Source organism: Anopheles coustani, chromosome 2 (genome assembly GCF_943734705.1).
Source record: "Anopheles coustani chromosome 2, idAnoCousDA_361_x.2, whole genome shotgun sequence".
NCBI lineage: Eukaryota > Metazoa > Arthropoda > Insecta > Diptera > Culicidae > Anopheles > Anopheles coustani.
In genome coordinates this window covers 25,430,108-25,454,286 of record NC_071289.1, presented here as the reverse complement: position 1 = coordinate 25,454,286, position 24,179 = coordinate 25,430,108, and the positions used below count along the sequence as shown (strand labels likewise).

The window sequence follows — 24,179 nt, the reverse complement described above, 5'->3', positions numbered from 1 at the left end:
TGTGAGGGATTTCACGTCCTTACTTTAACGGTTACCTCCGTTGAGACTGTAATAATAAATGATCTCCAACAATAATGCACCATGGATTACAATTCACACCTATCTATGCACAATGAAACATTTAGTGAATATTTAACTTGACTTTGATAGGAGAGTATATGTTATCATGTTTCGTAAAGTTGTGTAGTAGGACCATCTGCATTTGTGTAGAAATCTGGATGTAAACGATTTCACTTGGCAGAATGTTTTGGCGGATTTGCGGATCATTGGTTAGTCGATCACAATATAGGGCTCCCTCGAGCATTTTCCCACGCAACAAGGATTTAAACACATACTATATAACGTTATTCACAACACATTACACACTAACACACTGCTACCGACGTGGAAATCGATCGTATGGGTTAATTTGCAGCAGATGCACAACACACAAGCCGTACGGTCGATATTATAATTTAATCCTCTGATGGCCACACTTCCTGCAAAGCTTTACATTCTCGTAGATTATTTCGTCGTCCAACGGTGCGGTTTTATCAACCATCCCCGCCTTACCACCACCACCATCACCCGCCCTGCCAAACCCATTGGACGCGGTCAGCTCGTCCAGCACCCGGTTCTCGATCGACTCCAGGCAGAGCGAGTCCGACTCCGGGCATATCTGGGCGCACTTCTCCACAAAGTTCTCCTCGAAGCGCAGCGCGTCCCGCAGGATGTCCTCATCGTCGATCTCCGCCGGCCCGCCCGACGGCAGCACCGTATCGAAGTCGATGCAGTGGCCCGACTCGTCCGAGATGCAGTACCGGAACTTGGGCATCTCCGTCAGCCGCCAGTCCTCGTCCAGCGCCGGCGAACCGTCGGCCAGGTTGAGCTCGCAGATGGTCGATATCTGGCGCCGCAGGACGCGTCCCGCCCGCGGTAGATCGTTCTGCGACAGGACGCGCTTCGGGGGCTGCCGGGGACAGAGCGCCTCGAAGCCCCTGTTGTAGAACGCGCACCGGATCGTTGGCTCGGACTGGCGCTTCTCGGGGTAGACGTTCGGTTTGGTGAGCGAAAAGAGCGGCGAATGGTGGTCGGAGTAGCGGCGTTTGGCATGCGGAGGTTGTCCGGGAGCGCGCGGGAAATTCTCCGACGGACGATTTTCGTCGATGCTCTCGAGAATTGACTCGCAGGACACTTTCGCCGTGGCCCCGCTTGGGAGGGGTTGCGCGGGTGAGGGTAAGGAGGGTGTGGCACACAGGGAGGACGCTAGGTTGGCTAGCGAGTCGGTGGAGTTGTAGTACGGCTCGGATCGGGTGGTCCGTTCTTCCGGCTCGAGCAAAGCCTGCCAGCGGGAGGAGTTAGCATGGGCACGAATAATGCCGGTGTCCACACTTTGGGAGCGTCCCCTCGGTGGAGGAGGGACCACAGGAGGGATGGGGAGTGGCTGGATCAACCGGGAGTGCTTGGGAGAGGCATGTGGAACGAGATAAGGTTGGCTGCTGGATGATTCGTCCGGTGTTGTGTCTGCTTGAAGCGAAAAAAATACATCGATTTAAAAGTAAACAATCGAAGTAAACCTTGTAGTTGTAGATACCTTGGTCCGATAGTTCCATCTGCTCACAAGCTGCTCGAAACGAGAGTCAAAAATCGAGTAAAAGTTACGTACAAGCTTCCAAACCAAACTCGGTCACAAACATTCCAACCAAAAGCACCGTAAACCATAAAGCTTTAGCGGAACAAGGAAAGAAAAGCTTTCGACAGCAAGCTACAACGACGAGCGTGGTTGGTGCTTTTATAGGAGCACCTCCCCACCTACGAACAGCGATACACGACGGGGACAACGGCAAGGATGTCAGAAGCGCTACACTACCTGCCCTTCGTACCTTCCCAGACCTCCTCCAGGTCCTCGGTGATGGCCTTCGATTCGATGCCGTTCTTAACCTCGCCCGGGCTGATGCCGTGCACGACCAGATCCATGCGCGAGTCGAGCGAGAACTGCTTGCCGGACATCAGGATGCCGCGCACCCGGCGCCGCATGGCGGGTGAGTCTTGATTCTGCAAGGGACACACGCTCGGTTACACGCAATACTCCCAACGTCAAGGAACCTCTCTGCGGAGTTCTTACCGAAATGCGTATGCCGGCGTACACCTTGGCCAGAAACTCGTCCGCATCGAAGATGGCGGCGAAGGAACCGTTCACGATCTTGGGCGACATCGGCGAGTTGGCCAGTAGAAGACTGGAGCCGAACGCTTCGTTCTTTTCGCGCGTTTCTAAACGCAGAGAAAGAGGGCGGAAGAGAGGAGTAGAAAATCGGTGGTGGGCGAACCCCCGGGGGCGAGCTTCGAGGTGGCGTTTGTGTGAGGATGGGACAGTGAGCTACCGAGCGAAGGTTTTTTTTTTTCGCAAACTCTAGCTGTGTGAATCTACCAACTCTATATGGCTAAAAATACTGCTACCACTGGCGAACTGATGAGCGAAGTAATGAACGTGGCCCTAACTCACCCTGGAGCCCTGTACTCACCCTTCAGTGGCACCCGAGCGCGGTCAACGTTCACCTGCACGTTCAGCTCGCTCAACAGCTCCGTCGTGACGGTGCGGATCTCGTTCCAATCGGACAGAATGTCCTCGTTCGACGTGTACGTCGACGTGACCGTGAAGCGGATGACGTATCGACCCTTCAACGAAGCCGGTACGGCGTGCAGATGGCCCCGGTGGTTCAGCCGCTTCAGCAGCTTCTCCGTCAGCTCGTTCTCGCCCCGGATGCGGAACACCACCATGCCCAGGTGTCGGGCGGCTGGGATCTCGAAGCGTGCGTCTGCCAGGACGAGGGCCTCGAACTTCTGCGCCAACCGGACACCCTCGCGGATGTGCTTCTGGAGTCCCTTGATGCCGAAGTTGCGCAACACGAACCACAGCTTCAGCGCCCGGAAGCGCTTACTGAGAGGAATTTGCCAGTGCTGTGCAAGAGACCCGATTAATTCCCTCCAATGTTCTCTTTCAGAATAGTCACAAGAACACCTACCATGTAGTCGATGGCGAGGCCCGAGTTTTCGTGCTGCAGGTACAAGGGCTCCACGTTGAACGTCCGATGCAGGGCGCCGCTGTTCTTCACCCTGCGGACCAGCGAACCAAAGGAAAGCCTGCTATCAGTAACCACTCCCTAAGCCGGACGACGCATTCCAACCTACCACATTGCGGTGCAATCAAAGTGCACCATCAACCACTTCGACGGATTGAAGGCGATGGAGTCTGCCTTCTCGATGCCCTTCAACCACACCCGAAACTCCGGACAGATGAACGCGCTGCCAGCGTAGGCGGCATCCACGTGCAGCCAGACGTTGTAGCACGCGCACACCTCTCCGATTTCAGCCAGGTTGTCGAATGCACAGGCACCGGTTGTGCCGAGGGTAGCGCAAACCTTAATAGTATGGAAATATAACTGTTATCTCAGTACTAAAGTCCAAGGGGAGAAGATAATACGGCAGAATTTTCATCTAAAGTCAGTGTTGACAGCTAGTATTTTAACACAAAAGTCTACGCAATAGAAACATCTATTTATGATATTGCTGGAGACTAGTTGATTCTATCCTTTTCAATGTACTTTACTTCCACTATTCCACAAAAATGAAGAAATCTTCAAAATGAATATCATATCTACATGAGCAGTTAAACATGGATAAATAAATCCTTGCGTATACACCAAATGTAAATTGTCTGACTAAATAAAATATGTTTTAAGTGACGTTTCTACTTTTAAAGTTGATTCTCTGTACTTGCAAAAAAATAATAGTGTTTATAGTTTTTTCTACAGTTTCTTTCCCTAATTATAAATGTTCAGTTTTGAATTGGAAAACTTATACATAAGTTTTCATTATTGAGATGAAGTTAATTTTCGCTCATATAGATCATCATAAATGAAAATGGTATTTTGAGTAGGGTCAAACTAACGTAAGAGTTACTATTACTTAAAGTTAAAATTAAAGTAAAGAACACATTAAAACGGTTAAAAAAATATCATCTTTAATCTTTGGGACGTCAAAATGTCATGAATTAAAAAAAGATAAAAGTATTAACCAGAAAACCCAATTCTAACACAAAGCTTAGAAACAAATTTGGGTAAGTTAGTCATAATGAATTGTAACTAGAAAACTCGAACAATATCGATAAAACATTTTCACACGAAAGTATTTTTCTAGGTTTGTAACTCGGCTTGAGATGAAACTTGCACTAAAACATTAGATGAAATAGGTCAGTTTACAAGTAGAACAAAAGTTGACCTATGCTCTCTCTCACTGTCTCTGTCTTTCTGGTATGATTATTTCACGGTTTTAAAAACCTTAACTGCATTGATGTTGATTCCACCATAAACAATTCCATCTGAAACCAAACGCATTCACAACACTATTGCTGGCTGTCTCCCGCAATGCTCTCGAAGCAACAGCACCAAGCGTCACCGCAAGAACCTTTTAATGAGATCCCCAAGGACGTAGAGCAAACTTCTTAAGCTGGTTTGTCAATTACGCTAGGTTTTTCCTTGTTTTTCCAGCAACCCCCCTAGAACCAACGCAATCATCCGTTGTGTGGAGTAAACTGCTTCGTGTTTTAAGAGGTGACCAAAGACTTTTCTCCCCCTTCCCGCACTTACCCAGAACGGTATCAGACCCTGGCGGATGTCCTCGTCGATGGCGTCGCGCAGGGCGTCCCCGCGGAGGCTGAGCTGATCGTCGGCCTCGATGAAGCGCATCCGCACTAATCCTATTAGGGCCGCCTTTTCGACGCTCGAGTGTGCCTGGTCGGAGCAGTAGGCCACCAGGCGTGCGTTGATTTCCGCGTCCTGCAGGCCCGGCGTGTGCTCGTGGAACCGCCGGATGGCCATCGTACGCCCGGCCAGCAAGCACACCAGCGTCGCCTCGCTCGCGGTCGTCTGGATCACGCCACCGCCCTTGCTGACGGCCGGCAGGTGCAGGAAGTCATCCGGCAGCCCGACCATCTTCCCCAGCCAGTTCATCACAATCGACTCGAGCTCGGTGCAGGCGGGCGACGAAGCCTGAGGCCGGAATGAGGCAATAAAATCAAATCCAGCTACAAACGGAGCCAGCTTACCCAAGTAAATCCGAGACAATTGATGGCATCGGCCAGCATGTCGCCGAGCAGCGACGGGAAGGAGTTGAGCGCCGGAAAGTAGGCGTGCATGTGCGGACTCTGCCAGTGCGTCACGCCCGGCATGATGACGCGCTCGACGTCGTCGAAGATGCTGTCCCACTGCTCCCCCTCGAGCGGGGCCGACTCCGGCACCAGGTTGCGCATGTAGCCCGGCTGGACCTCCGGGAAGACGCGCCGCTCGCGAATGTTCTGTAGATAGTCCGCGATGTAGTCGACCATCTCCTTGCCTGGCGTGGGAAGATTGCGTGTAAATCCATTATTGGACGCCGTAAATTCGATCCGCTGATGGAAGAATCAGCATCGGGAGGGTTGGAAAGGATTCGAAATTGGTTCAAATTGGCATTTGATTTGTCTCCCTGGGCTTATCTTCGCGCGAATCGATGGGACCGTTGTCTTTTATTGGCTACTGTTTGATGATTATTTAACTTTTGTCGGATTTACCGTCACTTTATTTGCTGTTTACACATCTTTGACAAGTTTTGATAAGTATTTTATATGTTTACTTTAAAGGGTAATTTTATATAACAGTTAAATGTTGATAAAAGAACACTAGATTTTAATTTCATAACTTGCATCACTACTGAAAATATAATTTTCTATTGTCGTATCACCTTCTCAATGGTTCCAACTTCATATTTACGCTAAACTGACACACAATCACGACCAAACCGATCGATACTTTCGGCGAAATAGGCTTGAGATCGATTTATGACCAATGGCTTGACATTGAGTTCTTTGTAATACGATCTATTTAGGTGACCAGAATTTTCCTCAAGTATTGCTGAGCGTTGTGAAATGGATATTAGTCACCCATCATTTCACCTTAGCGCTTAATTTATGAAATATCGTGCATGTTTGTGGCTTTTTATGTGGGTTATTTAACACCAACTTTTTGGTTTAGGTTTAGCATGTTTCGCCACACAGATTTATTTCTGACACATATGATTTGGAAGTGCCTAAATGGGGTTTTGATATTTAAGCACTCACTGCAGCCTAAAACAACTTCAATGAGACATGTTTTTTTAAAAGAAAAAGGGGTTGGCATACACAGTATTGGACCGATGTTGGACACTTTCGTAAAGATTGGTGTAATTAAAACATTTCAAAGGGGTATCAGGTGCTTGCGAACATCCAACAATTGCCTCTCTTCGTGCAGGCTCCAGCGATGATTACACAATTAATTTTCCTGATGTTTTTCTCTTTCTTTTTCCATAACTTACCTCTTCTGCGGTATTCATCAAAATCCATCTTCAAGCCGCGCGCTGATGAGACTCTGATTTATGGTGACGAAGCTTCTCGATTGGCGAGTGAATTGAGGTTTTTCCGCACTGTCCTTCCGTGGGTAAAATGAAAAAAAAAAACTCAGCAGCAATTAGGGCTTGTTGATGGCACCCATAAGGCACAACATGCAATGTAAAGTCTTGCTGGACTAGTTTAGCAGTTCGCACTGACGGAAAAATGTCCTACTGAACGGTCCACTACGGCTGTTCGCCGTCGAAAAAGTGAAAACGAACTGAAACTAAAAACCCGAACCCCGAAGTGGTCAGTTGTCTCTGTAACGGTCGCTTCTGTTTTGCGTACGATTGGTTGGAGTGAGGAAAACTGCGCCAAAGGAAATGTCGAGCAAGAAAACCCCCCGCATCTAAGCCGTCTGATGTCACCGATAGGGAAAAGCAATACGCCACGGGTGCGATGTGTGGAAACAGGTGTTATGCTGTACCCTCTAGGAGGATACTAAGAATCGTGACGGGATGCATCGGTTGAACGCGCGTGAATTGGATGGGCTTCTTTCGTTTTCCGACGGTAAGACGCGGAAATGTGCTGCTTTTCTTTTCCAGGGCTGCTTGACAGCCCGATCGGTGAGTTTTGCGTTTTTCGCTGTCAAATCGTTCATATTGCAGCATATCAATTCTAAGGTGTCCAGTTTAGGCGTGCGGTGTAACTTTTCTATGCCGTGCTCGAAAATTAGTGTTACTCGATATAAACTCCTACATCAAAGGCATTCAAAACGGGGTGTCAAAATAATGACTAAAGAAAGAGAGAAGGCCAAGATGTCCTTCAAAGTATTGTTTGGTAACTTGATCTAACCAAAAGGATTGGCATTATTCTGAACATTAATAATAGACATTCATTTAAGATAACCCAGGGTTACTTCTACTATACATGCATTTTATTTTAATACAAAAGTTATTTCATTTTTTAATGATATCCATATCATTTTAAATTATGAAAGGAACATAAGAAGCATTTTATCATAATTAATAATAAACACTTTTGATGTTTAATTTGACTACGTTGTAGTACGGTAATGTCCTATGACTAAATTTTCTCGAATAAGATAATACTTGCAGTTTTCCAAACTAAAATAGAAAATTGATGGGAAAAATCGTAGCAATATAAGCACCAAGTGAATTATTAAATGGAAATATGTTTTATTTTGTCTAAAGCCTGCTCAGGGAAAGTCGTTGATCAGATTTTTATTCCAGAACATTCTTGATTGAAGTTTATTTTATAACATTTTATACTCGTCCAGCAAAACGAGTGCCTATCACATCACAAAAGATATTTGCATAAATCTTCCACTTGAAATCAAACGAAATCAGTGGCTTTCATTTATCCCCATAATAGGGATCAAAATTATCACTTTTTGTTTTCTCCGAATTGAGAGCATGCTTGACTGATTTGACAACAATAGGATAGAAATGTAATGATTCAATTTTTTATGATTCTCTACTTAATAAAAACCCGGTTAGCAATTATTTTACATCTTTATTTGGTTGTAGGTCCTAAGAGTAAACCGGCTTAGTCCATTTTTGAGAATTCCCAGATTGAGACCGAACGAATGCCCATAAAACCAGCAGTCCAGCTAGTTGCGATCCAAAAATAGCTTGATAGAATTTAAAATTGCTGGGATAAAAATGGCTGCTCGCTTCGTTCGTATGGCACCAAACCAAGCAACGGCCCAAACCAGTCGAACATCAGCAGTTTCGTATCACCACTAGCCATAGGAAGGTCGTTCGTTTCGTTTCATCCACAACGATTGCTGATGATTTTTATCACTTTTTGATTTCTTCTCCTTCAGAAACCGGTTTGGAATCACTTTGCAACATTTCCACGCGCGAACAACGGGCCACACTTCACTCACATTTTGGGACCAAGAAGAGGGACACCTGACAATTCGCCCTGCAGGATCACCGAGCGATCTGGAAAACTGCGCGCCGACCAGATGCCAACTGATAGCTGCGTTATCAACGCAGGGTCCTTTTATAGTGCCGACGACGGGATGTACAATCTCATCCAGCATCCTTTAGGAGCTAGCACCTTTCTTTCTATTCAACAGTTGTCCTTCTCGGTGGACGCGTTGTTCCACGCGTTGGAAGAGCATCCTTATGGACAACGGTCAGGGCAATGGCTGAATGAAAATTGCTCATGCGTACTGGAGCTTGCACTTTTTGCTTCTGCATGTCCTGCTGCTATTTTTCTATCGTTCATCCATGCATTCTCATACGGTTGCATTCGGTTCCAAAACGTCCGTTCGTCTTTTCATGAATCGTTAAAGTCTTTCTCGATGGGATTATGTCGAATGAAATTAAAACTATTCTAACTTTTTATTCAACACTGTGGAGAAAGACAACCCAATGGAATTCACATGGGACAAATAATCGTAGTAATAAGTTTGGATGTTTTATTTTAATAAAATCAAGATTATTTTTAAGAGTATATGATTTTCTAAATTACGGTGATTTTTCCCTGTCACATTCAATTTTAAGCTACAAGATTGGTCAAAGTTTTGGGGAAAATAAAATAGAAAGAAAAAGTAAATTTTTTGCATTTGGATGAAATATTTAATTGAAAACTTATCGTTTGTGATTTAGTTGTGACAACGTATTATTGTTTTAAACAAAATAAAGTCCTGCCTTTGTTCATAATTAATGGAATGAGAGTTATTCACAAAGGATTCAATTTATGTCCGTACAGAAGTTATATTTATTTCCATCAATTTATATACAGCTTGGTTAGAGTTATCATATTAAAAATGCCCTTAGTGTTTAGCATACCACCATTACACGGTTGCTCAAATCTGCCCCAAATCTTACGCTACGACTCGTAATAAAATGCTTCTCCTCTACCCGCAAGTTCCAATGATCATCTGATAACACGCCCTCTGTCAACGGTTCAATTAATGCTCCCGCAAGCCCAAAACATTAATTATGCTGTCCTAAAAGGCACAACAAACGGAGCGTTTGAAAACCATAGCACGTCCAAAAATAAAATCTCAGGAAGAGTAGAAAAAAGCCGGGCTGGAAATCGATACTCCAACCAACAGCCCAACATTTCACCCCAATTCATCGGCCAAAGACCTACATTTGCGTTCGTTCAACTATTGTCGCAGTTGGCATCACTTTCCATTTCTTTCCGGTGAGGTTTGGGGTCCCGACGCCAGGCGACGCCGTCCTCCGTACAAGGACCTCTCGAGGGTGGTTCAGAAGTCGGAAAAACACACAGCGAAGAAAAAATACCTGTCACCTACATAATGAAAACACGGCGCCTCTGAGATTTCCACGAATTTCCCCCCGCCGAAAGTCCACCCAACGATTCGATAATCTGCCTGTGTAGGTTTCGGGCCCGCGTTTGCGTCCCGTATCGAGGGCAATATCCTTCAATTAGCATAACCCGGCACGCAAACCCCACGCCCCGCTTTCGCCACCTTGGGGGAGCTTGGAAGAGGTCCTGCGTAAAGGATGAAAGGGACAACGAAACGGACCGAGAACGCTCGGCCGGCCACTCGCGGGCGCGTGGTGGAAAGAAAAACTATAATTTTCTTGGCTTTTCACTTTCGCTTTCGTTTACGCTTTCGTTTCGTGCCGCGTTCGGCCGTGTGCTCCCATTTTTTTTGTTTTCGAAGGGACCGACCGGGGGTTGGCCTGGGGAAAGCGTCCGTTCAGAAGCAATCTGACCCCGCGCCGTGTGCGGTTTCCATCCGCAATCCGGTGAGTGACGTCGTCGCGGCCCGGTGACGCCCCGGGTTGAGTGACCTCCGGGTGTGAAAATCGCGGATTCACCTGCTCGCGCATCATCAAATCACAATGGCGCCGCTCGAAAGGCCATCAACAAACGAAAAAAAAAGAACGGATGCTGACAGAATTCGGAAAGCTTTTCGGTCCAACACTCACGAGAGCCCACATTCCTGCCCGCATGCCGATGGTACGCGTCGGCCATCGCGACAAGTGGCAACGCGGTGAGCTGAGGTTGCGAAATTCGCGCGTTCTCAAATGCGGGCGAAGATCTTCATCCGATTCGCGTCCGTCCGTCGATCACTCATCTCGCGATCGACGTTGAGTGGCGGCGCGCTCACACAGGTGAGCGCTCGATCGCCCGACGAAAAGATCGCCGGTCGCGGAGATTGTGTGTGTGCCGTCCTCGCCCCTCTTCTGCCTACCCACCTAAGATCAAGACGCAGGCGTTCTTGATGAGTGCCCACCGCGAACGTTCGTTGAACCCGGCTGAGCCTCAGGTCGATCGTGGCACACGGCACTGGATCACTTTATAGCGGTAAATTCAAGTTATTTTGCGTTCTTTCTTCTCCTCCCTCCTTCGTTCTCTTCTCCTTTGTTCTCTCCTTCTCCCTCGTCGTCTTCATCTTTTGTAACCCGATCGTCACGTACACCTTTTGCGACCGGTTCTCCTCTCTTTACCACTTCTTGCTTCTCCCTTGATTCGCAGCTTCCTTCCACAACTTCTCGCATCTTCGTCGGGCTTTTTTTAGCCTTTCGGTTGCGTCTGCTTCTTCCACCATTCCGCCATCGCTCTTCTGCAGAAATTCGTTCTTGAGTCTTTTCGCAAGTTTCCAACACATACACACAAACGCACGAGAACGCGCTTTCGCTGGCCCACCGTGGTTACGTTCTGTGGTGATTTTAAATACGTATGCTTACTTTCTTCCCTCCCGAAAGGTTCGTTGCTAGCCGCAACGCTTTTCGCGCAATTTCTGCTGCAATATGACGCACGATTCGGTGCTCGATCGTGTCAGAACAGGAAAAGTCAAGCAGTTTCTAACAGAATCTCCAGTCAAAAGGTGAAGATTTCTTTGCACAACAAAACATATAAGCTTTCTTGGCGATGGACAAACTGTACCATATTTCTTGTAAGTAAATTTAATTCTAACTAAGGACACGTTATCTTAAGGTTGAGGTTAGCAACGAATATCAAGACTTTAGCTCGTAAGTCGTTTTAAATAAGCTGATCTTCCAAAGCGTCCCTTGTGTAGCACCTGTTTAAAGATTCAGTTCCAAACGCTTTCTTTCTTCAGAAGATCAATTCAACAAATGCTTCTTCCCATGTTCTTACAGCGTCCATTATCGATCTTTTCAGAAAAACAACACCCTCCCCTCGCGCCCACCCCCCCTTGCTTGGTATTTGTTTTGGAGAAATAAAAAAGCAAGCGAACAACAACAGTTATGTTGCAGCACGCAGGCATCGACGGTGCATCGACGGCTTGCAGCCGCAGCCCGATCTTGGCCAGTTCAATAACCTCGCCCGCGAAGATCGCTTTCATTCTCTACCTCAACATCTCGGATCAGATGGTGCGCCCGGATCGCTGACGCTGGTACTTTGGAGCGCGTTTTTCCTTCGAGCGTTACTTGCGCGTTTCTTCCTCTTCGGCAACAACATCGCCCGGCGCGGGTTCCGTTCCCGTGCTTCAGCTTGGCCTTCAGCGCAGCCTTTGCGCATGAAGATGACGTGAGATCGAACGCGGGTGACAAAACTGGATCCACGAGCAAGTTCGTTTCTAAATCTGGAGACAAAAAGCATACACCGTTAAGGAGCGATAAATATTTAGCTTCGGCTCGTTCGAAAGAACGTTGTGTGCGGGGCCGTAGCTTATCTTGGGGAGAGTTTTAATCCCTCAATCAAGTAATCGTTCGATCTGTTGCCCGATGGGTGATCGACGAAAGGCAGCTTTTTAAATAAAACACTGGAAGAGGCATCAAACAAGAGGTGGTGGAAAGGAAAAAGTAAGTAAAATCTACACTCCAAACCTTCTTGCTCGCGGTAAGGGTGGAAAGCTGTCCCGATGTTGGGGGTAGAATTAAAAATAAAAACATGCCCACCGTTTGCTCAAGCAACCTTCAGAAAACGTTTCCTCATTCCAATGCTGGATGTGGTTTTGCTTGCCTTCTTCCACCGCAGACAAAACATGCGCCACGGGGAAGCTTCCAAATCGAAGAAGCTTTCATGCGTTCCTTCGTTTCTCTGCAGAACGCGGATTTGTTTTTTGCTCGGCTCTTTCGGTCCCTGTTTCTCCAAGACGTCGTGTAATGTCTCATTCTTCCCCGGTTTGGAGGAGGTTTAATTCCCCCCCCCCCCCCCCCCCCCCCGCCAACCTCCCCCCCCACACACAAAACGGAAAGGCAAGTCATTCGAGAACGGAGCCCGGCAAGAACGATTCACCGGTTTACGACCGGTTTTGCTTCTCCGCACACACACACACAAACACTTCGTCGGCAGGTCGTGCTGGTGGCCAGCGACCATCGCCCTCTGGTCCGGCCCATGCTCCTCCCCCACCACTACCCAAGGAAGGACCCACTTCCCCGGACCCCGGTCCACAGGTTTCAAATCTGGAGGAATGAACTCTGCGACTCGGGTTCAACCTCGGAGTCACCGGACTCGCGGTTTGCTTCTTACCGTCCGGCGTTCTTCGTGTGTGCGTGCCGCTGGTTTTCTTGTTTCGGTTTCTTCGCGCGCACTGGACCCGGCCGGTCACTCGCCGATGACGATGATGACGATGATGCAAGAGCGATCGAGGAGCTCTCTTGCGTGCTTTCGTTTCGGGCGCGGAGTTCCTTAAGACGGTCGGCCCGGCAGGATTCTTTCGTCGCCACCTTCTTAGGAAAGGGTCAAGCGTTTCAACCCCCCACCCCTGGTTGAGTAACTCACACCCCGGGCGCGTTCTGGACATGTTCTGGGTGACTTCTTCCGCGCGCGAAGCCAGCTAGAGGTGAATAAAAAACATCTACTCAGAACTACAATAAAGACCCTAAGCGATGAACCCCTACCACAGACTCCTTTGGCCGCACATCGGGGAAAGCCTCCTAGCATACAAACACACACACATATACACGCACGCGAGGCCACATAAAAACACAACCACCCCAATGGCGAACGGGGAAAGGGTGGAGAGACTGGTTTTGTGTGTTGCGGTCGTTGCGAAGAACATTTCACCCTCATCTCCCACACCCCGCCGGGGTTTGGTCACCTTTTTATCCGCCCTCGGTCGCGCGACCACACCACTCCCTCCCCCTTGCCACCCCGTCGTGACCATCCAGAAGAAGCTGCTCGCCAAAGAAGCGGACTCTCTTTTCCGCGTTTCGGTGCCACCTTTTCAGTAATCATCCGAGCGCTCATTGTCGAGGTCACATACCATCCCGAATCGCGGTGTTCCGTCCGTCGTGCCAGTGAGGACACGGATTTTTTTTTTCGATCGCGGCCCCCTGCACTGGAACTAGGCGTACGGAGCTAGACGTCAAAGGCGATCGTGGGGTGGCACGCCATTTTGCTGTTGTTGTTCTTGTTGGTTCCACCCGCTTTTGTGCATGCTGTTGTTTTGATCGAGTTTGCGCTGCAATTCTGCAGCGGTGCTGTGCCGTGCTGCTCCGTAGACCATTGTTTTGGCGTTGTTTGTCGTGTTTGTTTTGGATGATCGTGATTTTTTGAGTGTTGTTTTTTTCGTTCTTAGATTTTTTCCTTATTTCACCGATTTTTGTGAACGACCCTCGAATCATCTAACGGTATTTTCTCTCCCTTCGATGCGGTTTAAGCCCCCGAACATGCAGTTGCAGTTGGCGACCTTAGGTGACCTTGCTATCGGGATGATGCGCACTCTCCGGTGCACGGGATTGCGGTGAGGATCGGTGTGGTGAGCTTTGGCCGTGAGTGTAAGTTTAAGAAAGCCTTTTTCTTAAAGTGAAATTGTGAAATTGATATTGAATATTGTTATTTGTGTTGATCGCTTCGAGATCGAGTTTTTCAAAAAGCTGGTTTTTCGTCCCTAAGTGAGAAGAGAACGGATCTCGTGACAAAGTTTGGAGACATAAATGTGTCCCAACAAACGACCCTCGCCAGCAACAATCCATCGTTATCGCTATCGAGAAGTTGCAGCCCGATGCAGTGAGATCTTTCGCCTCCGTTGAAGGAGATAGAAATGATTCTGGTGCTTATGAAATCTGTTACAAATTGGTGTCATTAAGTTATAAGCCTGAATAAGAAGTACCATATGGTAAAAAGGTGATTCAAGTTTTACCAGTGAAGTTCGAAAGTGCAGAATTCAAACGCACCGTTATAAATTTTAAATACAAAAAGTGATTTTGTGGTGAAGAAAACAAAATTGTACCGTTGATAAAGGCTTTGACAGCAGCATAAAAAGAAAGAATTTACTTTACTGTAAGTCAACCGAAAATTGTTGCTGCCATCTTCTATCGATTGGATACTGACGACGCCAACGAGGATCCAGGATACCTAAAAATGCCCAGCACAATCAGAGGTAAGTGATAAACAAAATCAAACCAATTATTGTTTAACGCAAATCAATTAGGAGTAAGAAGTTCCTTAGGAGCGAAATTCAAATTCATAGCCGTCGCATTTAAAACAAATTCCAACTCAAATTTCGTCATGTTTATTATCGACACAGTTGCGTTGTGATATAACTTTTCTATCAAAAACATGTTAACATTGCTGTATCTGAACAGACCACAAGCTATTTTGTGCTGTACATTACATATTTATTGCATCATTTTGCACTTTACACATTTTTGTTTGAGAATGGTTCGTTTTACTCTTATGGCACTCGTATATTATCAGTCTTCAATGAGTGTACTAAACATATTCAAGAACATATTCCAAAGCATCACTTTTCATATTGTTAATGCTGTAAAAATATGTCACAAACTATTATGTTAGTCCGATAGATTTCTTCATACAAATCAATTTAAATGGACATAATTTGAAATTAATTTGACACCATAATTTTCTGCCTGCTCTTTTTGATGGGAAAGTGTACTTCTTTAAAGCCAATCCATTGAATTTAATCAAAAACTGATTTTAAAATAAATTCAAACAACATTTGCTCTATCGAAACTTACATATTATAACACATTCAAGGAATTTATGCCTTTCATGTTGTCCAGTTTGGTTTTTTTAATTTAAATGGAAAAATCCCAAATTTATCTTAGCTGTCCTTATGTTTCAATGTCAATGTACTAAGCTTTCAGCATATACATTGCATCGGTACTTTGATACTTTGTATACTTTTTTCCATAACTTGAACCTACCATTGTTTTCGCTTTGTTTGGAACTTTCACGTAGAAGAAAGGGAAACTAGCGAGTATCCGTTATGGCAAGAGAAAACGCCCAACCCAAAGGAATCAACCGTTATATTTACCTAACTGTTCGGTATGTCCGGAAGGCACAGGCTAGACGGTAGAGAAGCGTTCTAATTTTCGCATCATCTTCCTCCCATCGGGCCGTGTGATTTATCCAGAGGAAAGAGAAAATACAGTTTCGTTGAAAAATGCACAAAAATAACTAAACTGGAGCGTCAAGCGAAACTTGCAGCGAAAGTGATACCAAACCGTTAAATGATCGCCGTTTCTTTCAATGTCCTGCCACCTTAGAGTTTGTTTTGTTCTTGTTTCAGAAATAGCTTTGGCAATTTTGTAATGGTATCTTATTACTGTTAATATATTTTAATTTTATCACGTTAGTTTGTGTGATAGATTAAGAAAAATTATGATGTAAGAATGTAAGAAAAAATAATTCAATTTTCAATAAATGCATTTTTTCCCAAAACCCACTAAATGAATTTAATTAACGATTTTTTCGAAGCCAAACCTGTATCTTTTACTGTGTTTTATAATATGCAACGTTATACATAAACGTTAATAATGATGTGTCTTAAGTTTTTTAATTCACCAATATTTGTTTCAGATTATAACTTTTGGTTGTAAAAAATTTCGAACTTTGATTTGTTGTGATTTGTTGAAGCGCATTTGTTTTTTATTTTATTTACTATGAGATCACGAGAAAAGAACTAAGTAATGGTTTTTGGTTAGCAGTTCGTGACTCAACGATAATGTAATATTAACCCATTCTGTCGGATCGCACAACTCAATCAAAGGTGAACAGCCTTCAAACCCGCATCTCCGAGAGCGATGATCGTGGTTAAAAGTATCGAATTTGCGTTATTGATACCCTCCCGAAGATCACCCCGTAACGCAACCCCTGAGGGGCATTGAACGCACACTGCTTCCACCGCTAGGACCGAAGCTTTTCTAATGCTAAAAGCTGACGCTGGCAATAGAAAAGCTCCACGGATCTATGGCTTTCGAGATGGAAAAAGACAACTCACGCACTTCTCGCCGATCTGGCGATGATCAGGCGCGCAGAACTATGCTGGAAGTTAGGAATTGTGCGTAGGAAATGTGGCAATTCAGGAGGTGGTCCGGGGTTGTCTGTCTGCGTCCTCTACGCAGAATCACGAACCATCAAAACGGTCTATTTGGTTGCCTTCTCTCCAATGCGTGCGCGGTGCGTAGCGCTTTTTCGCGGTTTGTTGATCTTGGGGTTTTTCGGAGTTCCCTTTTGTGTGCTGCTTCTCAGCCATCGCCGTTGGAAGAAGGCCTCGGAGTATCTACGCACTTTTTCTTCCTCTCGCGAATGGATCTTCCTCTCGCCACCGCGAAACATCTTCGAATTTCTAATGATATATCTCTAGTGGTTTTTCTTGCTAAACACTATTCTCCCTAGCAGCAGGAAAGAACGAACCACGGCTGGGGAAAGGAAGGGAAGGGAAAGAACTCGTTTTTCATTTTGAGCCGGCTTCCACCTGCCCGCCCGCCCATCGCTTTCCTTCACAAAACCACCCAACACGCGGCGTCTCACCGTTACGCACGAAAATTGCGTACGATGCGTGTTGAGGCCGGTCCGTCCGTTCATTGGCCCCGCGAGTCGCCGCGAGTGCCGCGAGCAGTTCTGGAGCAAAAAGCCAATGAACTTTGCCGAGCCAAAAAATCGCACCCGGCTGACATCATGTCGAACCGGTACGCCAATTTCTGTGTGTTTCGTTTCCTCGTTTCCCTCGCGTGCGGCAACGGGTTGGGCATTTCGGTTTCGAAATTATTCTCTCAAGACGCGCTCTCCAGACGGGAAGACGTTGCCAGAATGCTGACTGTTGCCGATGCCCAAAATGGATGCCCCCTTTGTGCTTCGGAACGAAACGATGCACGACGAATCTAGTCGTAGCTGGTTCAACGTTGCTCTTGAAAGCTTTGGCGACATCAATAGATCTGCTTCTCTTGGAATAATTCTAAGCGGCAGGACGGCACGAAGGGTCTGTTGGGAGAAGATGATTTGTCATCCTTTGACCACCGGTCATCTACCGATGAGACATTCAAATGTATCTTCCTGGCAAGAAGCAGCGTTCAATGAACTGATCAATTATTAAGTACTTGAAAGGGTTTTCACATGCTTCTCAAGGACTGAAGTTTTGCGAAATATTCTGTATGACTTGCTGGAAAAGTCACGTGACATCAATTATATTAAAGTAATATTAATTATGTAGCGTGTTTGATGTGCATGCAATTGTTCCAAGAAAATGAGATATAATATTGACTTTTCCATATAGTTTCTTTTTTATGAATTGTAGACGATCAAGTCATATATTTTTATATTTTTTAAAATTTTAGCATTGCTAAATTTTATCTTACCATCGAAGAGCCTTACAAAAAATTTTGAATGTATGCACTAGAACAACTTTGAATGATAATTTGCAGACGGATATTTCCAATAACACTTTGTACAAATTTTGTAGTTTTATTTCAACATATAACTTTAAATGAGAAAATTTTCAAAACAATGCTATATTATCAATTTTAATGTAATCTATTAAAGGTCAATTCTTGAACTCTTATAAAGAAGCAAGAAGCTTTCACATTTTATTTTTATGCTTCATTGTACTATATACAATTTGAAGACTGAAGTTTGAGTGAACTTGAAGTTAACTTCATCAGTACCGTACAATCCAACTTGTTTTTTTTTGAGTACAATTGAATTGAATAAAATTAATTAAATACGCGTTTGCAAATAGCCATGCAAATATGTCATGAAATTCTAGTTTTTAAATTGACAACTTGTATTTGCAGGCAAATAACAATGTTTAACCAATCTATTATACGCTTTTAATAATCTTCAGTTCACCGGTATTCACAATTAGCTATTTGTTTACTTTTTAAGAAGATGATACTACCTATAAAATAAACAAGTTGCTACCGGTGAAATTAAAACCATTTTCATATTCCTATAATATATATGGTGACTGATTTTCCCTTGGAATGCGCATGCGCTTCATTTTCACCAAATATCCTTACGACTGTGCAGGGTTGAATTTTTATTTCGCCCTGAAACATAACGAAAATAATCGTTTACAATTATGACAATTCCATGTTGACGATATAGAAACATTTTTAATAGACGGGAAATGTTCAGGACATCCCTTCCGTTTTCCATCCATGTTTTTTCAAGCTCTAGCTTTTGGTTTTGATTGCATGATACATTCCTGTTCAGAGGCAACCCTTTCCGAAACAATGAAGGAACATAAACATTTCTTTTTTTCCTATTCATTTGACTCCTGTCATCATCTGTTCTTGTGTCACACTAACACCACCCAAACACTTATTTCTCTCTGTCAGTAACGAATCGTCTCTCAGTGGCACTACGACGTGCGGAAAAGCGCAATTGAAAATACAAACAATTAATGGCATCGCAAATTTGCATTCAAAACTCATCAAATCTGCCTAGTTTTCCGAATCAAACGAAAACTGTGGGGACAACTAAGAGCAAGTGAAATCCCAACACCAGCAAACATTTTTCCTTCGCCCCCAAAAAACGCCATTCCGATGCAGAAGCAGAATGGTTGGGGGCAAACATTGGCCAACCGGGTGCAGCGCAGCTAAAGTGATTCTCCCAACGCTGCCGAGAGCTTCCGAAGCGCATCTCCCCGGCCAGAGAAAACTCATTTCAACGCATCCGAATGAAGGATGCTCTTCTGCTGGCGAAGTGAAGTGCATCTGAAGGAAATGCAGTCACAAAAAAGTGCAGTTTCAGTGCGATTGAAGTTGTCACCCTCGGCAATCATTCTACCCTTAGCTGAGGTGGTTGTTTTTCATCCTCCTGTTTGTATCTGAAGACGGAGGTAGAGGGAAAATTTGGCTGAACAACCCCGCAATCAAAAGAATATCTTTACATTTAAGGATACAACCTCTTCAATGTGTTGAACAGTAAGTGGAGTGGATGTTGTGTTATTCGTGAACATTCCCACAGATCCAAATCTCTTTGGTAGTCCTGCTGTGTTTGTGAAATAGAAGTTTTCCAGCAGTTAAATGTACTAAATGAGCGCCAATTCATACTGCCACCCTCTTTGCTGTTACGATAAACTTAACCTTTTCACCGGAACGCAATTGGTCGGAAAATCCCCGAAGTAACATTTTCACTTCAAACGCAGTGGCGCGCGGTTTTTCCCCCCGGCTCGAATTTCCTTACATCGGCGAAAAGGAAACTGCTAGAATCGTGGAGCGTGACCGAAGACATTCACCGCGAGCGCGCACGAGTTGGTTCGTGTCTCGGCTAAGCTCCCCCCGAAAAGCGGAAAGCACTGTGCACAAAGCAGCAGCATAAAATTGCAGGAGCGAAGTTCGTTAAAAACAAACCGATGTGGAAAAAGAGCTCCAGCTCTCTTCTGTCTCATTCTCCCCCTTGATCCACTTGCTCGTTGTAAACGTTAACTCGCCATCTTGGAAAATCCCTTCACCGTCATCCCTTTGGCGTCACCATTTGTGCTTGTGTTGGGCAAACGCCCGTGTGTTGGTGAACAGCGAAGATAAATCGATTGTGACGTTGGATAAATCGGACAGCCGGAAGTAAACTGTTCCGCCAGAAAGTGGGGCTGGGAAAACAACCCATCGAGGTGCGTGTTTCATGTGTTGGTGCGCGGCACGTGCGCGATGTTAACCGAGCTGGACGGGGCAGGAGGCGGCAGGATATCCCCGCGGGCGGCTGAAGGGAGCAGAGCAGCAGTACGCACACGCAGGCGGTACTGAAGGCGACGGAAAACAGCTGTGTTTGTATGGCAATCGATTTTTCCGACGACTAGCTGCACTTTCGCGTCGGGGCTACGATTTCGTCCTGCCGCTGCGCGTTTGCCGGCGTGACGGGAAAAACCGGGATCGGACCGTCATCGCCATCGTCACCGGTTATCGCACGGAACGGCGCACAAATACCCATAACCGTGGAAGGGATTCTTCAACCACTTACACACACGCACACCGTTCTTTCGAGGGAAGAAAACTCGCCAGCGTCGGGCTCCGGTGGAATGCTGCATACCTGCGTTGGGCGGCTTCGGGAAAACGTGTGTGGAAAATTAACCCAACAACGGTCGAGCAGTGACTTTATCTAAGAAGAAAAACCCTCCTCCTCACACACAACGACACACGGCGCCAGTTTTGAGACAAAGTGAAAAGAAATTTATCCGAGTAGCGAGTGAAAAATTTGTTCAAAAACTCGGCAATTGTTTTGTGAAGAATCTGATCCTGCGCTCCCAACCCATTCTAGCGTCGCTCGCACTCACGCACACGTTCGCTCTCTCACTTACTCCTTGTCTCTCCCTCTCTCTACGAATTCAGTGCAAGGTGCAACTGCAGGTGCTACTTGGAAGCCGTAGCGTGGAAAAATCGTGCAGCCTGCAAATGCAACGGCGTTTCTCTTACCCGAAAGACTGAGCTGTCCGTGGCTAGAACGCGAAAGTGTGGTGGAAAAAATCGGAGTGGAAAACAAGTGAAAAAGTTACTAATCTGTCCGGATGTACAGCATTCTCTACCAGAAGAAGGGAAATAAAAATGAAAGGCAAAAGTTACCAGGCAGGAAATTCAATGGTGCTGTAGTAGTTGAGTGGAGTTTGATAGATTTAAAGGAACCCGAGTAGACAAGAAAGAACAGTTTCTTTTATTTTAAACCCGAAGGTAGATGTAGGAAAGAAGGTTTTCCCACACAACTGTGAAGATAGTATTACAAGTTTCCTCAAACCTGAACCTTTACCGAACGGTAAAGGGTTGGATGGAAACTGGTGGTGGTAGTCGAACCTGTGTTCAGTAGTTGTTAGAGATAGCCAGGATAAGCGTTCGTCTCCGATATATTGCATTCAATCTAACTACTGTGTAAGTCTGTTCGCTAGTTACCTTTTTTGCGTAAGAACATAGATAGAACAATTTTTGCTCTAGTACAAACCACCCCTCCCTGTTTTCCTAGTACAATTAGCGTCGAGATAGGGTGCGAGCATAAGTCAATGCACTTGGAGAGGAAAAGAAGAAAGTAAGTAGATACCAGTACGTTACCAGGAAGAGTCTTAGAGCCGTTACGTTACCTTGCGTTACAATCATTACCCGACTGCTAGATGATACATAATACGGCAAGAAAATTGCAAGTCTGATCAAATAGGTTTGATGTGAAGAGGTCGAACGGAGGGTTTAGAGAAGGTGTAGAGTTACCAGAAGAATCGCTACTACTCGTATACTAAATGGTGCTAAAAACAGTGCGTGTGAGGTGCAGTGATAATTTTCACTCCGTTGTCGAACGCTCCACCGCACAACCACACTCGTGACTCCGACTCGTCGTTCCTGGCAAGGACGAAAAGGAAGCATTCCAGTGCGCCCGAAGCCGTGTTCTCTCGCACCCGCACACACCCCCGTCAGACGCACACACACGCCGTCGTTAAACGGGAGCCGCGCACAAACACTACCAAAGTGGCGTCATCGGGCTGTGCGGAGCTGTCAACGTCATCGTCGTCGTCGTCGTCGTCGTCGTCGTCGACGTCGGCGATACTGCTGGCGACGTTGCAGGCCGTAACGGACGACGACGGTACGTCACCGTTACAGGCGTCCGAGGGCTTGGCCGGTCGCAGGACGACGGCGGCGGCGACGACACCCTCGTCGGTGCCGTCATCGATAGTGCTGGATCCGAGCACGCCCGTACTGATTCTGGCCGAGGGTCCGGCGGAACTGCCGACCCAGCGCCCACAACAACAGCAACAGCAACAGCAGCAGCTGCTGACTTCTGGAGGGCCAACAGTGGCTCCTCCCGTCCCAAGGACCGCGAGGGATATTTCTTCGTCCAGCGTCATGACAGGTGGGTTGAAGGGGCTTCGGGAAAGCAGTGCTAATTAATTCCACTCGGATGGTGAAATTGTGCCAAGTGGGGAATGTTCCACTATATGTGTTGGTGGGGAGACGTGCAGGGATTGCAGCTTAATTTAAGTACATGATTTTACAGTCAAGTTCATTATTTTCCTTTTCTCATCGTTAGAATTAAGATGGTGCATAAGTTGGTAAAGGTGATTGCAATTTGAAAGATGCAAAATTTGTTCTTAATTTTAGTTTCAGTTTATGATTAAGAATGGACCTATAAATAAGATTGAATGTCAAATTGTCTAAGCATATAGTTCTGTAAGGTGGTGAATGGTGTGTTATAAAAATAACACCTCGCATCTGTGGTGAAGGTGTCTAGAAAATATAACAATTACTTATTGCAATGATCCTTAATGTAACCTGAATGATATTGAAATCAGTTTTGTAATTCTCATTAAAAATAATAGCAACATTCTTTTTACTCATCGATTGCTCTCCAATTATCCTCTCGGGTAACTCGAAATGCTCATAATTTTGAATTAATCTGTATGCTACGTTTAAATATAAAACCTTAAAACAACGATCCGAGCTATCTGAAAAATATCATATTTTACCATCTTTCCCATTTGACAACGGCGAGAATGTAAAAGTACTCATGAAAATTAAATTAATGTTTCCATAACAAGTCGTAAAACTTTTCTTTGTATCGGTTCGTAAAAGTAAAGTTTTATAAAAGGCAAATCAATTCATGCAAATGTTCAACTTTATAAGCTGCTACGTTTACTTTTTCCCTACCTTCTGCTCATTCCATCCAATGGTTTATCCAACACAACCGACACCAGAAATGAAAGTTTCGTCCAAATATGGATGTTTAAACACCATCCGGTAATGTAAAGTTGAGATGAGCATCGTCGTTTTTATTTTATGTCGAAAATTTGAGCTTATCTTGTGCAGTTAAGAAGCATGTAGTGTTCGCAGCGATGCATTCGATTGATTGTACCATTTCCACCGTACGTTTCGCACATTGGAACCAGCTCGATCTGTTCGCCTTTCTTACCGGTTCTGATGTCATCCTTCTTGCCGCACGAGAGAAAGGAACTCCTCACCAATTCACCACCGCTGCACATTAGCGCTTCGAGTGTTAATAATGCCTTTCCTTCGATCACTTTACCATTCGCCCGTTTCGACGACCCGTTTGCGGGTTGAAGGGTGTTCAATAAAGTAATATCGATGGAGAAAAAAAAAAACACTGGTACACCGGATTCTTGCATCTGTTTTCACGCTCGGTTCACCGAAGCGAATCGGCTTCCCGCACGGTTTCGCATTAGTTCCAACGCCTCCGGTTTGGAAGGGAATTTATCTCCAAGCCGACCCGATACACCTTTCGCTCCGCCATTTGATGGCAAATGTCAAATGCGTTTAGAATTCGAAAGATCGACATGCACACGCCTTCGGAGATTCTGGGCCCCCGTGCCGGGGCGGTGTTGAAAGATAGAGCCCTAGATCCAAGGATTGACATGAACGTGAAATGTGACTCCGCGTGCGTACGTGACATGATTGACCGATGCGCATCGCGTGGAGCAACTGGCAATGGCTTAACTATTCCTTGCGCGTCTTCCTTCCCCAGCACGGAAGATAGATTTGACTGCGCTGCCGGTGGTCAGTCGAGCGATATCTGATCCTGGAAAAGAAATGGTTCACAGAGTGCATAACTTAAGCAAAATGCGCTGAGATTTGGTTGTCGTGTGGCGTAACAGTGTGAGTGGATTTCTAAACAAGTTCGAGCTTCAGATGTGCTTTCGAAGACG

The 24,179-nt window shown here is 45.6% G+C and overlaps 2 protein-coding genes across 3 annotated transcripts; one reads left to right on the top strand and one right to left on the bottom strand.

Moving 5' to 3' along the window:
• Nucleotides 1-448: 448 nt before the first annotated feature.
• LOC131265498 (histidine decarboxylase) lies at nt 449-6,391 on the bottom strand. Of its 2 annotated transcripts, XM_058267771.1 has the most exons (11): nt 6,364-6,391; nt 5,084-5,370; nt 4,626-5,027; nt 3,169-3,398; nt 3,003-3,093; nt 2,502-2,937; nt 2,105-2,250; nt 1,863-2,034; nt 1,557-1,603; nt 1,236-1,441; nt 449-1,190 (listed from the first exon to the last, which is right to left on the bottom strand). In XM_058267771.1, the coding sequence occupies exons 1-11, from the start codon at nt 6,389-6,391 to the stop codon at nt 449-451; spliced, it is 2,787 nt and encodes a 928-aa protein (XP_058123754.1). The 2 variants fall into 2 exon arrangements, with proteins under 2 accessions (XP_058123754.1, XP_058123753.1); XM_058267770.1 differs by having other exon boundaries at nt 449-1,503; nt 1,574-1,603.
• An 8,274-nt stretch (nt 6,392-14,665) lies between these two features.
• Nucleotides 14,666-22,410, top strand: LOC131264143 (integrator complex subunit 6 homolog). The gene is made up of 2 exons (XM_058266432.1): nt 14,666-14,684; nt 21,992-22,410. The coding sequence occupies exons 1-2, from the start codon at nt 14,666-14,668 to the stop codon at nt 22,408-22,410; spliced, it is 438 nt and encodes a 145-aa protein (XP_058122415.1).
• Nucleotides 22,411-24,179: the final 1,769 nt, after the last annotated feature.

Coding starts and splice junctions, on each gene's coding strand:
- LOC131265498 (XM_058267770.1), bottom strand. CDS start 6,391: ATGGATTTTGATGAATACCGCAGAAGAG. Junction 5,028..5,083: donor ATTGTCTCGGATTTACTTGG/GTAAGCTGGCTC, acceptor TTCCGGCCTCAG/GCTTCGTCGCCCGCCTGCAC. Junction 2,938..3,002: donor GCCTCGCCATCGACTACATG/GTAGGTGTTCTT, acceptor TCTCTTGCACAG/CACTGGCAAATTCCTCTCAG.